Below are 15,391 nucleotides of genomic sequence, written 5' to 3'. Positions count from 1 at the left end.
AGGGTTTTTTTCTTTTTTTTGCCGGTAAGCGGTGCTGCGGCCCACGTGGCCGAGCGCGCCAGCCTCGAGTAAAGCAGAGACCGCGCGGGGCTGGAGCTCCCGCTCAGGACCCGCACCCGGGCCGAGGCTCGGGGCGCCGCCGCGGCGGGGCCACCGCGGGGGCGGGGCCCGGAGGGCAGAACTTTCTTTTCCTTCTCTGGTGGGGCCGCTGGCTCGGGCGCCCCCCCCCCCGCCCCGCAGCGCGTGGCTCCCGCCCCGTCGGCAGCCTGGACACCCGTGCGAAAGGCTTTCCTGGACGGGTGCGGGGCGCTGCGGCGGCTCCTTCCCAAAATCAGCGTCTCAATCCCGTCCCGGGGGACCCGGCGCTCGCGGTCCGAGCGGAAGGAAGCGGCTCCGGGCGGGAACGCGCAGGAAGCCCCCCCCCCGGAGCTGACCGGCGGGGACGGGCGGAAAGCCCCCCCCCCGGAGCTGACCGGCGGGGACGGGCGGGAAGCCCCCCCCCGGAGCTGACCGGCGGGGACGGGCGGAAAGCCCCCCCCCGGAGCTGACCGGCGGGGACGGGCGGGAAGCCTCCCCCCCCCCCCGGAGCTGACCGGCGAGAACGGGCAGGAAGCCTCCCCCCCCCCCCCCGGAGCTGACCGGCGGGGACGGGCGGGAAGCCCCTCCCGGAGCTGACCGGCGGGGACGGGTGGGAAGCCTCCCCCCCGGAGCTGACCGGCGGGGACGGGCAGGAAGCCTCCCCCCCCGGAGCTGACCGGCGGGGACGGGTGGGAAGCCTCCCCCCCCCCGGAGCTGACCGGCGGGGACGGGTGGGAAGCCTCCCCCCCCCGGAGCTGACCGGCGGGGACGGGCAGGAAGCCTCCCCCCCCGGAGCTGACCGGCGGGGACGGGTGGGAAGCCTCCCCCCCCCCGGAGCTGACCGGCGGGGACGGGTGGGAAGCCTCCCCCCCCCGGAGCTGACCGGCGGGGACGGGCAGGAAGCCTCCCCCCCCGGAGCTGACCGGCGGGAACGGGCAGGAAGCCTCCCCCCCCCCCGGAGCTGACCGGCGGGAACGGGCAGGAAGCCTCCCCCCCCCCCGGAGCTGACCGGCGGGAACGGGCAGGAAGCCTCCCCCCGGAGCTGACCGGCGGGCGGGCCGGCCGCGCGGCCTCGCGGGGAGCCCTGCGTGCCGGGAAGAAGGCGCGGGCCGGCTGCGGGGCAACCGACGCTGTCCACATAAAGCCAGTAAACACACGGCAAACGGACGCGTGAGTGTGGACGCCACAGAGCTGTAATGCCGAGCCCCGGGGCGGGAAGGGTCTGCGGGACCCGGGGCGGGAAGGGTCTGCGGGACCCGGGGCGGGATGGGTCTGCGGGGTCCGCCCTGCCCAGGTCGCTCGCTCGCCCGCCGGTTCGCAGCTCTGGTCCCGGAAGTCAGATTGGGCCCGCTCCTGCCAAGGATAAACGTCCCCGGTGGGTCTGGACAGCAGAGCCCACCAGACGGAGGGCAGAGGGCGGGACAAGGAGGAAGTGGAGGAGGGGGCAGGGGGAGAGGACTGGGCCGTTCTGTGAGGTGATGTGTGCGCATGCGTGTGTCAGCGGGCATAGCCGCTTCTTCCGGCATCAGCTGGCTGTGTGCTGACCCCTCGGATGCTGACCCCGCTGGAGGACACCCAAGAGTGCATTGCCGCCATTGCCCTTTCCAGGGTAGAGGGCGGGAAGTGGATGCTGGGAGCTGTCCTACCACACCAGGACAGATGAGATGGGACAGTCCCACCTGAGTGCCCGCAGGCCGAGCGCGCAAGCGTGTCCTGGGAGCCTGGGCCTCCTGGACCCTTGCTGATGGCTCCTGTCCCATTCTGCACCCACTTGGCCAACTTGTGAGATGAGGGGTCCACACCCCGTGGCCTCTCCAGCCCCAGCAAGTCACTGCCAAGTCCCAGGGCCTTACCTGCTTGCTCCTGGGCCCGTGGGGCCTCTGCACAGTCTGTCAGAGGACAGGAGGTGCTGGCACCGAGCGCCTTTCTCAATTCTGAAAGGGGAGACAAACCTGATGCATCCAAGAACCCAGACACCAGTTCACAGGAGCCTTGGTCGCGGCTGTGCCTGTGGCAGACATTGCTAGTCAATCCCCACAGGATCCACCTATCTGGGATCCGCCACCTCCTCCAGCTCGCCACAGACATCACACATCAACTGAAGACCATGGGTTCCCTTAGGGATCACGCTCCAGGACTCCCGTCTAGATTTAGCTTGGCAGGCAGAAAACAGCTTTTCTTTTTTCTACCTAAAACATCAGCCAGAGCTGGAGGTGTGGGGTAAGCAGCAGAGCACCTGCCCAGTGAACACAAGTCCCAGATTCAAATCCGGATTCCAGAACAGTGGCCCCCAAGCTGGTAATCCTAGCTACTCAGGAGGCTGAGGTCTGACGGGCAAGAAAGTCCATGGAGTCGCATCTTCAATTAACCACCTAAAAGCTGGAAGAGCAGTGTGGCCCGAAATGTTAGAGCGCTACCCTTGAGTGAAAAAGCTCAGGGACAGTGCCAAGACCTGAGTTCAAGTCCCATGACTGACAAAATAAAAAAGTCAGGCTGGGGGTAAGGCTCAAGTGGTAGAGCACCAGCCAAGCAGGCAGGAAGCCCTCAGTTCAAACAGCTCTGGTACCAGCACAAATTAAATTTACAAATAAACGCATGAAAACCAAACACACCAGCTGTTCCGAGAGAAGTCACCCCAGACAAGGGCAGTCTGGCCCTTGCTCCTGGCTCTGGGGAGCTGGCAGTTCTGACTGGCCATGTCCAGCCCCAAGGGGCCATCTGTCGCCAAGCTGGGAGCTGCCGGCCACACCAGGCAGCCTAGAGAGCCCAGCAGTAGCTGCAACAGGGCCATGCGGGAGGCCAGGCCTGGGTTCCAGACTACAGGACATGACCTTTGCAGCTTTCCCCCACTGCTCTGGCCTTCAGAGAGGCCTCAGGAAAGCTGGGCAGAGGACAGTGTGCAGGCAGGTGGGCCCACCATCATCGATCTTCTGCAGCAAGACCTCCCGGACCACATCCTCATAGACTCCGGTGGCCGCGTCCCCCTCCGTGGCCACAGCCTGCGCCTCCAGCAGCTCCTGTACACATGGGGGTGGGGGAGGACAGAGTGGGACTCCCGCAGCCCACAAGGGGGTCAGCACTCCCCTGAGGAGCTGGGGACCCTGGCCTGTTTTCTCCTCTGTAGAATGGACTGTGAGCCGAGGGGATTCATGGGCTGGAGGAAGAGTCATGAGGGATGTGTGCCAACAACAAATCCTGCAGGTGCTGAGCTCCGTCCTCAGGCGTCCCAGCCCCTGGACAGGGAGGACACCCACGTCTTTTGTCATACAGCCTCCCACACTCACCACACAGGTAGACTGAGGCGCCAACACGCCAGGCCTCCTTTCAGCGGGTCCAGTGGGTGTCTGCTGGGGTCCCACCAGGGCTATCTCACTGGACCACACCATTAGATCTGAGGAGGCCTTGCCTGGGACCCTGAGCCCTGTGCCCCCCCCCATCCTCCTACCTCTTCTCCAGCTTGGAAGCCCTGACTGCCTCAGGGCCTTTGTACATACTGTGCCCATTGCTCAGAATGCCCTTCCCGAGACAGGCTCCCTGCTATCTCCGTCTTTTTCTCCCAAGGTTTTTGCAGTGCTAAGAATGAATCCAGGGCCTCCCACAAGTGAGGCAAGAGCTCCCAAACTACTTCCTGCCCTGAGGTGTCAAGGAGAGGCCTGCTGACTGCCTGGACCCCACTTCTCTCTGCTTCCCAGTGCCCCTTACTCACGGCCTGGGCCTGGCCCAGCTGGCCCAGAGAGAAGGGCAGGAGGGTGGCGAGGAGCCAGTCCCGGGAGCACCTCCACCGTGCCTGCTCGCTGTCCCAGGAGAGCTTCTGCACAACACAGGCACCGTGGACGTGAGGGCACGGCCCCACGGGCATGAGGGCCCAGCCCATTCCCCCCACCCCGCCTCACCTTCAGCACAAGGCTCCTGACTCTCTCCAGCTGCCCCAAAGCCTGGTCAGGCTCCAGAGCCGAGGTCAGACACTGGTCAGCCAGCTGCAAGAAGGTGGCCACTGCGTCGGCCATGAGCTGTGGGAGGAGGTGGAAGGTGAGCCCTAAGCCTGGGCCTCTGCCTCTCCCCTTCCCTGCCTGGGGAGAGGGGGGAGGGCAGCCGGAGCCCGGCATCCCGCACTGTGCGCGCTCATCCCGGGACTCGAACCCAGGCCCTGGGCGCTGTCCCAGAGCTTGCTCTGCGCAGGCCCTCCACCACCTGGGCCGCAGCGCCACTTCAGACTTTCTGGTGGCTCACCGGAGTCTCCAGCCTGGCGTTGAACCGCGGTTCTTAGCCCCCGAGCCATGAGGTCGCCGGGACGACAGCGTGCGGGCTTGGGGCGGCCTCGGACCCTTCCCCCCCCCCCCCCCCCCCCCCGCTTCCAGCCCCGGTCCTGGGCAGGCCCTTTTGGTCCATCCGTCCGTCCATCCGCCCACCCGGCCCTCCCCTCCCAACTGCTTCCCGCCGCACCTGCTGCGCCACACCCTGAACCCCGAACACCAGGCTCCGCGCGCCCTGGAAGCCGAACGGGGCGGTCAGCACCGCCAGCTGCGCCCGGCGCCGCGCGGCCTCTTCATAGATCCTCTCCATCCGCTCAGGGCTCCAGGGTATGGCGGCCAAGGCGTGCACCTGCGGGGCGGGCGTTGAAGGGCGGGGCCGGAGAGGGGCGGAGGCCGGGGCGTGGTCTGGGGCGGGGCAGTGGGGAGGAGGCGTGGCCGGGGGCGTGGTCTGGGGCGGGGCGGTGGGGAGGAGGCGTGGTCTGGGGCGGGGCAGTGGGGAGGAGGCGGAGGCCAGGGGTGTGGTCTGGGGGGCGGTGGTGAGGGGGCGGGGCCTGGGGAGGGCGGGGCGGTGAGGGGCAGGACCGGCCCGGAGCCTGGCCCCACGCCGCCGCCCGCACTCACCTCCCGGCGGAGCCCCGCGGCTGAGGGCCTCCCGCGCAGCCGGCGGGTCAGGCGGTCCACGGCCCCTGTGAGGAGGCTCCTCACCGCGTCCAGCGTGGCCCCCACGGCGTCCAGCAGCGCCTGCGCGGCCCCGGGCAGCCACGCATCCAGAGCTGGGCGCAGACGCGACTCCAACGCACCCTGGACGTCCGCTGGTGGGGGAAGACGCGCTGGGTCTCCCGCAGGGCGCCCGCGGGCATGGGGTGGAGGGAGGGAGGAGCCGGGCCCCGGAGCAGAGAGGGACGTGGAGGTGGGGAAGCGGGGCGCACAGAAGCACGGGCTCAGTGCCCACCCCACCTCACAAGGAGGACTGGCGGGAGGCCCACGCTAGGGAGGCAGGCGTATTCGAACTTGCATCCCCACTGGCAGCGTGGAACGCCCCGCCCCCCAGATGCCCGGCCCAGTGACAGGGCTCCTGCCCGCGTTCCTGCCAGTCCCAGCTCATGCCCCGCCCGCCCGCTACGTAAGCCACCCCCAGTCTGTGTCTCTAGTCCCGCCCCTCTCCCGTGTGGCCCCGTCCCTCCCAACATCCTGTCCCCCGTTCTGGCCATTGGCGCCTTCTCCTGGGGCCCCGCCCCGCCTCACCCCGAATTCTCTCCGCGGCGAGCGCGCGCAGCTGCAGCGTCTGGTCCAGGTCGACGCGCACCGTCCTCTCCAGCGTCGCCAGCAGCTCGGTCTTCTCTGGCTGGAAGGCGCAGAGCCCCGCGGAGGCTTCGGCCAGAACCAAGGCGTAAACCGTGTCCAGCAGCTGCACGGGCCGGGAGCCCGCGGAGGACAGAGATCGGTGTGGGGACGGGCACGCGGGGCGGCGAGCCCGGCCCGGCCCGCCAGGTCGCCGCCCCTACCTCGGCCCAGGCGGCGCCCCGCAGGCCCGGCCCTGTCCGCGCCCGCAGGTCCGGCAGCAGCTCCCGCATCAGCACCGCGGTCAGCACCTGCGGGGGAGGGGCTGTGGGCGCCACGCGGACCGGACGGGGCGGCCGCGGGCCGGGGTGGGGGCGCTGACCTCGGCGTCCGAGCCCAGCGTCGCGTCGTCCTCGCCGAAGTGGCCCTGGTGCTGTCGGTAGTGTCGGACAGCGTCCAGGAAGGCGCGGGCCGCGGGGTCCTGGCTGCGCTGCAGGACTGAGGGCTGCGGTCAGCGCGCCCCCCCCCCGCCGTCCCGCCCCGTCGTCCCGCCCCGCCCGCACCCTCCCGCCCCGCACCGGTGTCCCGCAGCCGGATGGCGCTCTGCAGGGCCAGCCTCCAGGCACGCTGAAGCTCCGCACTGGGGCCCGAGAAGCAGAGGGGCTGGCGGAAAGGGTGTCGCAGACACAAGGGGAAGCGCGCTGGGACCTCCGGCGGGGCTGCCCGCCTCTCCTGGCCGCGGTCTGCGGACAAGAACAGAGCCGCGTTTCCCTGAGAGAGGCGCCAGGGCTGACCCTGTCCCGGGCTGACCATGCCCCGGGCTGACCACGCCCCCGGGCTGACTCCGCCCCCGTGCAGGCCCCGCCCTGGGCAGACTCCGCCCCCGTGCAGGCCCCGCCCCGTGCAGACTCCGCCCTGTGCAGGCCCCGCCCCGTGGAGACTCCGTCCCCGTGCAGGCCCCGCCACTGGACACACCCCGCCCCGTGCAGGCCCCGCCCTCGGGCACACCCCGTCCCGTGCAGGCCCCGCCCCCCCGGGCACACCCCTCTGCAGAGGCGGGCGGGGCGGCTCCCTCGCCCCTCCCCCCGGCCGGGCTGGGGTCAGGCCGGCCGGAGGTGTGCAGATGTCCGAGCACCGTCCCTGCAGGCGCGCTCCCGGCCCATCCAGCTCACCTCGGGGCAGAAGAGCCCACTGACCGCGGGGCGCAGGGCGGGGCAGCGAGGGAGGGTGCGGGCACGCTAGCCCCTGTGCTCCGCTGCGTGGGACGCCGAAGACACGGGGCGGAAGGAGGCCAGTGGCCCGGCCCGCGTCCAGCCTGCACATGCCTGCCGGCTCAGGCTTTGCCCCTGTGCGCTTCGCTCCGGGACAGGAGGCGGGCCGGGGCCTCTGGGGTCCCCCCACCCCGCTCCGGCCCGAGGGCGCGGCGGGCGCCCCGTGCTCCGCGCGGAGCTGACCTGCAAGCTGCCGGCCGAGCTGGACGTCCCGCCGTGAGGTCCCCAGCGTGAACCCCGTCAGGGCGACGGAGCCCAGCGGGCGAACCCCGTTCTCGAATTCCTGGGAAGGACAACCAGACGACCAGCTGGAGACCCTCCCCGCGTCGGCCCCTCCTCTGCACTTCCGCCCTGAGAATTTCCTGACCTCCACACCCCCAGGTCAAAGGTATGGAACCTAAGTCTGGGGCCGCAAGGAATCTCTGCCAGCTCCTAGCTGGGAGCAGAAGTCTGACAGCCATCCCGGGCCCGGGTCTCCGTTTATCCACCTGGGCGGAGCCTCAGCCCGAGCGCCCCCCACGCGTCCTCTCACCTCCTGGTGGCCGAACCACTCCAGGCGGCCGTCCCCGCGCAGGACGCAGAACACGGGCTGCCACCGCGGCGGGCGGCCCTGCAGCCACGCCAGGGCCCCTCGGTGCTCGCGGACCCGGGGCAGCTTCTGCTCAGGAGAGCGGGGTGAGCAGGGGTCGCCACCGTGCGGCGCCGGCTTGAAGCTCCCGCCTCGCGGCACGCGCCGAGGCCCCGCCCCGCGTGCGGCCCCGCCTCTCGCCGGCCCTCCCCGCGGCGCTCACCTCGCTGCGGAGCAGCTGCGGCCCCGCCGGCTCCCGCGGGCCCCGCTCCCCGGAGAGTCGCCTCAGGACGGCAGCCGCCAGCTGGGCGCGGTAGCGGGGCAGGAAGGTCCGCAGCAGCGCGTCCATGCGGTCTGTGGGGCCGGGCACAACGGCGCGGGCTGCAGCCCTGAGCGCCGGCGGACGGGAGCCGCCGCGAGCTCCTATTCTGCCATCACCGCCCCGGACCGGGACCTGCACTCGGCTAGGGCGCGCACGGCCCGGCCTTGCGTGGTGGCCACGCGCCCCACGGAGTCCCGAGGCCCCTGGTGTCCTCAGACTTCCCCGTGCCTGCGGCCCCGGCGGCACCCAGGAGCTTGGGGAGGTCGAGGCAGAGGGGAGGGGGACGGGGAGGGGGGCGGCGGGGCCGGCAGAGGCTCGCCCCGCACGCCCCGCACGCGGCGCAGCGCCAGCCTGCAGTCAGCCCAGGACTGGAGTCGGTCTCCGCGTAGCTCACAGCCAGCGCGGCGGAGTGGGGCCGGGGCGGCCGGGCTCGCTCCCGGGACGGGACGGGACGGGACGGGACGGCGCAGCCCCGCCGCGCCCCAAGGCCGGCCCACGGGAGAACGACCAGAAAAGGCAGTTCCCGCGTCCCAAGTGCTCCGCCTCCGCCTCCCGCCCTCCACGAGAGGCGCAGCCTTTACCCTGTGCGGGCCCGCGCCCGGCCGGCGCACGCGGGGTCTCTCCCCACGGGGGCCTCGGGTTCCCGCACAGCCCGGCCGGCCGGGGAGGGCCGGGCCTCGGGTTCCCGCACAGCCGGCCGGGGAGGACGCCCCACTCACCCCTCACACGCTGCTGCTGCTGCTTGTCCAGCGGCCTGGAGGCCGGCGCGCCCATCCTGCTCGGGACCCCTGCGGGCTCAGCGCGGGAGGCCCCGCTGCCCCGCTCGGCCGCGCCCCTCGCCCCTCCCTGTCCCCCTCCCCGCCTGTCTCCGGGGACCGTGGTTTCCGCGGGGGCCTGGGCAGGGCCAAGGGAGGCCGGGGTGCAGAGGACGGTACAAGCCCTGCCCCTGAGCCCCTCTCCGTCCCCATGTTGGATAGACGGTTCTCCACGCGGGCGGAGCCCAGGCCGCCCCCTGGCGGGGGTGGGGGGTGGGGTGGGGCCTTTGCTGGGTACAGGAAACCCAGGGGGGCAGCTGGCTCCTTGGCGCCTCAGTATCCCGGCATGGCTGGCCCTGCCTGCCCAGCCCAGCCAGCTACCACAGCAGAGCCCCGCTTCCACTTAGGAGCCTCATCTTCTCCCAGTGGGGCAAATGTGGGCATCGCCACTGGGCAGGGGCAGCCACCTTGGGCCATGAGGAGGCTAGGTGCCCGGTGTACAGGGGGAACGACCTTGCGGGAAGGGGCAGCCACTGGGGGCATGGCTCGGCCACCGCCAGGTCCCAGCAGGCGGCTGCCTGCCTTGGTGGGTGCTCAGCCCACTTTCCCCAGGTGCCAGGAGCCGATGGAAACCACCGGGGTTTCAGTTTGCCGCCCTTACAACTGCCACCACCTGGGGGTTTCAGTTCCCACGGCGGGCTGGGCCATGGGCAGCTCAGGACCGCCACCCAGGCCCCAGCCTCCGCCCCGAGAGCCTGGGGGAGGCCTGCACGGGAGGATGCAGAGCGCAGGTGGGTGGCCCATGGGCTCCAAGAGGCACAGGCCGCTGGCACCAGACCAGGGCTGTGCAGCACAATGTCCACGCGGGGCTGTGGACACTGTGCAGAGTGGCCGCATGGCTGTGGCTTTGCGTGGGGGGGGCTGCGTGGCTGTACCGCCTGTGGAGGGGCACGTGGCTGTGGACACCGCGTGTGGAGAGGCCGTGTGGCTGTGGGCACCGCATGTGGAGGGGCTGCGTGGCTGTGCATGTGGAGGGGCTGCGTGGCTGTGCGTGGAGGGGCACGTGGCTGTGGACACTGCGTGTGGAGGGGCTGCGTGGCTGTGGACACCATGTGTGGATGGGCCGCGTGGCTGTGTGTGGAGGGGCCGCATGGCCGTGGCTGTATGTGTGGAGGGGTCGTGTGGCCGTGGACACTGCGTTTTGAGGGGCCGCATGGCCATGGACACGTGTGGAGGGGCCACATGGCTGTGTGTGTGGAGGGCTGCGTGGCCGTGGCTGTGTGTGGAGGGGCCATGTGGCCATGGACACCACGCATGGAGGGGGCCGCGTGGCCGTGGACACGTGTGGAGGGGCCGCGTGGCCATGGACACCGCGCGTGGAGGGGCTGCATGGCCATGGATACTGCGTGTGGAGGGCCGCGTGGCTGTGCAGTGTCCAGGCGTGGACAGTGAGTGCTGTTTCATTCTCTTTCCCTCTGTGGTGGGATGTGAGGACACCTGCAACACAAGCAGCCACCTTGGGCCGGGCGCGCGTCTACGAGACTGGAACCACCGGCGTGGAGGCGCGGGACTCCGCGGGACCCCCAGGCAGGAACGCCCCATCTGGAGTGAGGCCCTTGCCGGGCACTGAAGGAGGCTGAGGTGACCCCGCCGGGGGGAGGGCGGCCCACAGGCCGCTGAGGGAGAGGTGGGCACTGGGATGGGGGCACCCCGGAAGTGGGAGGCCAGGATGGAGGCCCGCTGGCCATGCCTACATCCTGCCCAGGCCGCCTTCCAGAGGATGGGCCAGCCTCCATACACGTCCACCACACAGCAGAGCCAGGGCTTTGGCAGAGCTCTGTTTAATGCCGGTGGCCCGCACACCATGGTCCGTGCGCCAAGCAGGGGCCCGGCCTGGGGTCCGGCCGCTACAAAGCCGAATGCTTCTCGAAGGGCACCGTCAGCAGGTGTGCGGCCGACTCGTCCAGGAACCAGTGGAGCTGCCCCGTGTGTGGCCGCACCAGCGCGGCCGGGAGCGGGCTTTCCTCCGTCTCCTCCAGGATGCGCTGCGGGGTGGGGCAGGGTATCAGGACAAGGCGGGGGACCCCACCCCGAGCACCCCAGGGCCCTCCCCAAGTGCCCCACAGCGCCTGGGGAACCCCCAGGGGTCAGGGAAGGGTGGGCACTGGCTGAGTGACCCTCAGTCCAGACGCCACCACAGGAAAAACTTCTCTGACTTGGGGCCATTTGCATAGGCAAATGAGGCCAGACAGGCCCACAAATGTGTGTAGGACAGTTTCCACCTGCCGCTAAACTGGAGCTCCAAGGTTTGGGATTTGGACTTGCCCAGAGGCAAATCAAACCTCTGTGGGTCTGATGGTGTTTGGAAAAAGCATGCCTATTTATAATAAGCTTTCAAAAACTATTAAAGCAGCTCCTCAACTTCTGACGTGTGTGTGTGTGTGTGTGTGTGTGTGTGTGTGTGTCCATGTCCATGTGTCCTGGAGATTGAACTCAGGGCCTGGGCACTGTCTGAGCTTTTTGGCTCAAGGCTAATGTTCTACCACTTGGGCCACAGGGTCACTTCCAGTCTTTTGGTGGTTAACTGGAAATAAGAATCTCATGGAGCCGGGCGCCAGTGGCTCATGCCTGTAATCCTAGCTACTCAGGAGGCTGAGATTTGAGGATCACCGTTCAAAGCCAGCCTGGGCAGAAAAGTCCCTGAGACTCTTATCTCCAACAAAAACCACTAGAAAAACATGCTGTGGCTCAAGCAGTAGAGCACTCGCCTTGAGCTGAAGAGCACAGGGACAGTGCCAGGCTCAGAGTTCAAGCCCCAAAACTGACAAAAAAAAAAAAATCTCACGGACATTCCTTTTTTTTTTTTCGGTCTGGTCGTGGGGCCTGAACTCTGGGCCTGGGCGCTGTCCCTCAGCTCTTCAGCTCAAGGCTAGCGCTCTACCACTGGAGCCACAGCACCACTTCCGGTTTTTTTTTCTTTTTGCTTATGTGGTGCTGGGGAATCGAACCCAGGGCCTCATGCATGCAAGGCAAGCGCTCTACCAGAGCCACCTTCCCAGCCATGTTCTCATGGACATTCTTGCCCTGGCTGGCTTCAAATTTTGATCCTCAGATCTCAGCCTCCTGGGTAGCTAGGATGACAGGAATGAGCCTCTGGTACCCCACTCATCTGATTTTTATTATTTCTGTTAACTCTTTTTACATTTACATTATTGGCCTTCTAGTTTTAGAAAAGTGTTTATTCCCTACTTCATTAAAACACACACACACACACACACACACACACACACACACACACACACACACCTTTTAATGCTATGAATTTGCTTCTGGGTGCCACTTTGGCCTTATCTTACCAACTCTGCTTTCTTGCTGGGAATTCCTAACTAGCCTCTAATCATAGCGTTCACTTTCCTTCAATCCAAGAATTACTGGGGAATCTTTCCATCCGCCCCCCACAGCAGTGCCTGGCTCAAATTCCACCCCAGCACCCCCAACTGGACCTCCAGCTGTTACCTTCAGGACGGCAGCCTTGCCTTCCCCAGTGGCCACAAAGACGACGGTCTGTGCAGCATTGAGCACAGGCAGCGTGAGGGTCACGCGCTGGGGCGGCGGCTTCGGGGAGTCGCCGATGGGGGCCACAATCCTGTCTCGCTCCTGTGGGGACAGGACAAGACCAGGTCACTCGTTTAGTTTAGTTTCTGCAGGGCTGGGGTGAAATGGGGTGTTCCATGGGCAAGGCATGTACTCGGCCCATCTCCACCTTAGTGGGTTTGTTGGTTTGTTTGTTTTCTTTTGCTGGTACCTCCATTTGAACTTCACATCTCAAACTTGTTTGGCTGGGTCACTAGTATGTGAGCCAAGCCTTGACTCCAGCCGTGTGTGTGTGTGTGTGTGTGCACGTGCTGCTGCTTCTGAGGCTTGAACTCAGGTCCTGGGTGCTAGCCAAGCTTCCTTTGCTCAAAGTTATCACTCTACCACATTAGAATCACAGCTCTTTTTTTTTGGTGGTTTAGTGGAGTTTCACAGACTTTCCTGCCTTGGGCTGGCTTTGAACTGTGATTCCCAGATCTCAACCTCCTGAGTAGCTAGGATTAAGTCATCAGTGCCTGGCTTGTCTCCCATCCCTTTTGCTCAAGGCTGGCACTGCACCATTTGAGCCACAGCTCCACTTCTGACTTTCTTGGTAGTTAATTGGAGATAGTTAATTGGAGATAACATGGAGCCAGTTGCCAGTGGCTCACACCTGTAATCCTAACTACTCAGGAGGTTGACATTGGAGGATTTCAGTTGAAAGCCAGCCCAGGCAGAGAAGTCCCCATGAGACTCTCATCTCCAATTAACCACTCAAAAACTGGAAGTGGCGATGTGGCTCAATGGTAGAGTACTAGCCTTGAGCACAAAAAGACTTAATGACAGAGCCCAGGTCCTGAGTTCAAGCCCCACAATCAACATTAAAAAAAAAAAAACACCCAAAGCCATCTCGTGGACTTCCCTGCTTGGGCTGGCAGCGAACCTTGATCCTCAGATCTCAGCCTCCGGCACAGCTGGGCTTACAGGTGTGAGCCTCAGACACCCGGCCAGTCCAGCTTTTTGCTGGCTGGTTGCAGGTGGGATGTGGAGAATCTTTCTGCCTGGGCTGTCTGGCTTCAAGGCAAAGCCCTCCACATCTCAGGCTCCTGAGTGGTTAGGATTACATCCGGCTTCACCTGCATGTGTTAAGATGGGTAAACTGAGTCTCAGAAGGCAGAGTGGGCTGGAAGGTGAGTCTGGTGCTCACTTGCAGGAGGGGATGTCCGGGGAAGAGGGAGCAGGTGTGGCCATCGGGGCCCACGCCCAGGATCAGCAGGTCAAACACTGGAATGGCATCCTCTCCGAGGGCCTGGAGGGGAAGAGCAGGGGTCAAAGGTCGACCTCCGGGCCACGGTTCTCTGCTGCCGGAGCCAGCCCCCCTCCCGTGGGTGCTGCAGCTGCCACAGAACAATCGACATTTTTGTGTTGGTTTTCTTCTGTCGGTCCTGGGTCTTGAACTCTGGGCCTGGGCGCTGTCCCTCAGCTCTCCAGCTCAAGGCTGGCGCTCTACCACTTGAGCCCCAGTGCCACTTCCAGTCTTCTGGTGGATCACTGGAGATAAGAGTCCCACGGACTTCCCTGCCCGGGCTGGCTTTGAACCGCGATCCTCAGATCTCAGCCTCCTGGGTACCTGGGATGACAGGCGAGAGCCGGCGGCGCCTGGTTAAATGTTCGCCTTTTTGAGGCAAGGTCTGGCTGCGGCCCTGGCTGCCGAGACCCCACGTGCAGGGGTCCTGGGCGCGGCCCCCAGGCACTAACCAAGGGGCTCTAATTTCTCAGGTTCCACATTTTACCTGTACGTGTCCGCTGCTGCGGGCCGGGGAGGAGCGGCTGCAAGGGGGACGGGGACCCAAGGCTCCGGCCCGGCAGAGCCCTGCAGGCCCGGCCCCACAGGCCCCGCCCCGCCCTACCCACCTAGCCCCGCCCCCGCAAGCCCCGCCCCCGGCTACCCCTCCGTCTCGCCCCGCCCTACCCCACCTAGCCCCGCCCCGCCCGCCAGCCCCGCCCACCTGTCTGAGCTTGGTCGCGTAGTCCTCGGCCGCCGCCTCCAGCGGCAGCGCGGGGTCGATGCTGAGCACCTGGCTGGCGGGGACGGGCAGTCTGGAGAGCAGGTGCGTCTGTGCGGACGGAGGGACAATGTCACCGGCGACGCCACCGCGAAGATCGCCCCACGGAGCTCCCGGGAAAGCCCGCCGCGGCTCCCGCGTATAGACGGCAGGGAGGGCCGCGGCTCCTCCGTGCCTCAGTTTCCCTGTTTGTGAGACAGGACGTCCGGATCCGTAGGGACCCGAGCCCGAGCCCCCGACAACCAACCCAGAGGCCTGGGGGCGGCCTGGAGGCCGCGGGGCGGGGATGCGGGCCGCGGGTGGGGGCGCGGCCCCCGCGTGACCCCGCGCTCACCCGGTACAGCCCGAACGTGCTCTCGGGGTGCTCGAAGGGCACCAGGCGCTCGTCGCAGAAGCCCAGCGTCCAGCGCGCGAGGCGGGCGGGCCCGGCGGCGGCGGCGGCGGCGGGCAGGTCGCGGGCCAGCATGGAGACCAGGCTGCCGCCCGACAGGCCGAGCGCGAAGCGGGCGCGGGCCCCGTCCAGGCAGCTCTCGGCCCGCTGTGCCACCAGCTGCGCCAGCGACGCGCTCAGCTCCTGCGGGCTGGAGAAGACGGAGATGAGGCCCGGGGCGGGCGCGGCCATGGCGGCGGCGGCGGGCGCTGGGAGGCGGAAGTGCGCCTGCGCGCACCTGGGCGGCCGCCGGGCGCGCGTGCGCAGTGCGGTGGGCGAAGCCGGAGCGCTGCCGGGCGGGGCGGAGGGCGGGGTGGCGGCGGCTGGAGGACCCGGGAGCCGCGGCTTGCGGCGTCCTGGAGGAGAGAGCTTCGGAGCTCCCACTCGCGCGCGTGACTGCCGGCCGGCCGCGGGGTTCGAACGCTCTACCCGGGAGCCGCAGCCCCACTTCCGGCCTCTCGCTGGGCGCCCGAGGCTCGGGCCCGACCTCCCAGCTACGCGGAGGTCAGAGGATCGCGGTTCGAGGCCAGCCCGGGCAGGAACGTCCCCACGAGGGGGCCCCAGTTAACCACCGCAAAGTCAGAAGCGGCGCTGCGGCTCGAGTGGCGGAGCGCCCGCCTGGAGCGAGCAAGAGCCAGAGGCCAGGCCAGCCCGAGCGCGCGCACGCGCACGCGCACACAGCTGCGGGGAAGCCGCCCCGCCCGACGGCCCCGGGAGGAGCCGGGCCCGGAACCCGCCACGTCCCGGGGAAGCTGGGCCCGGCGGGGACAGAAGAGCAACGAGCCACGAGCCCC

The 15,391-nt window shown here is 67.6% G+C and overlaps 2 protein-coding genes across 6 annotated transcripts; both read right to left on the bottom strand.

The window, feature by feature from the left end:
• Nucleotides 1-1,211: 1,211 nt before the first annotated feature.
• On the bottom strand, nucleotides 1,212-8,600 carry Niban3 (niban apoptosis regulator 3). 5 transcript variants are annotated; one of them, XM_042671280.1, is made up of 15 exons: nucleotides 8,493-8,600; nucleotides 7,675-7,805; nucleotides 7,416-7,541; nucleotides 7,067-7,166; nucleotides 6,191-6,355; nucleotides 5,995-6,110; nucleotides 5,837-5,923; nucleotides 5,577-5,739; nucleotides 4,953-5,143; nucleotides 4,522-4,680; nucleotides 3,972-4,088; nucleotides 3,785-3,889; nucleotides 2,996-3,311; nucleotides 1,932-2,012; nucleotides 1,212-1,431 (listed from the first exon to the last, which is right to left on the bottom strand). In XM_042671280.1, exons 1-15 carry the CDS (start codon nucleotides 8,545-8,547, stop codon nucleotides 1,415-1,417), a joined length of 1,929 nt encoding a protein of 642 aa, XP_042527214.1. In that variant the 5' UTR covers nucleotides 8,548-8,600; the 3' UTR covers nucleotides 1,212-1,414. The 5 variants fall into 5 exon arrangements, 4 of the variants coding, with proteins under 4 accessions (XP_042527214.1, XP_042527216.1, XP_042527217.1 ...); XM_042671282.1 differs by having other exon boundaries at nucleotides 1,215-1,431; nucleotides 2,996-3,095; XR_006146267.1 differs by lacking the exon at nucleotides 1,212-1,431 and having other exon boundaries at nucleotides 1,931-2,012; nucleotides 2,691-3,311.
• A 1,753-nt stretch (nucleotides 8,601-10,353) lies between these two features.
• Nucleotides 10,354-14,826, bottom strand: Pgls (6-phosphogluconolactonase). Its single transcript, XM_042671216.1, has 5 exons — nucleotides 14,502-14,826; nucleotides 14,111-14,218; nucleotides 13,309-13,410; nucleotides 12,045-12,185; nucleotides 10,354-10,573 (listed from the first exon to the last, which is right to left on the bottom strand). The coding sequence occupies exons 1-5, from the start codon at nucleotides 14,787-14,789 to the stop codon at nucleotides 10,436-10,438; spliced, it is 777 nt and encodes a 258-aa protein (XP_042527150.1). The 5' UTR covers nucleotides 14,790-14,826; the 3' UTR covers nucleotides 10,354-10,435.
• Nucleotides 14,827-15,391: the final 565 nt, after the last annotated feature.

This window comes from Dipodomys spectabilis, unplaced genomic scaffold (genome assembly GCF_019054845.1).
Source record: "Dipodomys spectabilis isolate Male_0828 unplaced genomic scaffold, ASM1905484v1 ptg000609l, whole genome shotgun sequence".
Taxonomy (NCBI): Eukaryota; Metazoa; Chordata; class Mammalia; order Rodentia; family Heteromyidae; genus Dipodomys; species Dipodomys spectabilis.
This window is presented reverse-complemented; position numbering and strand designations above follow the sequence as displayed.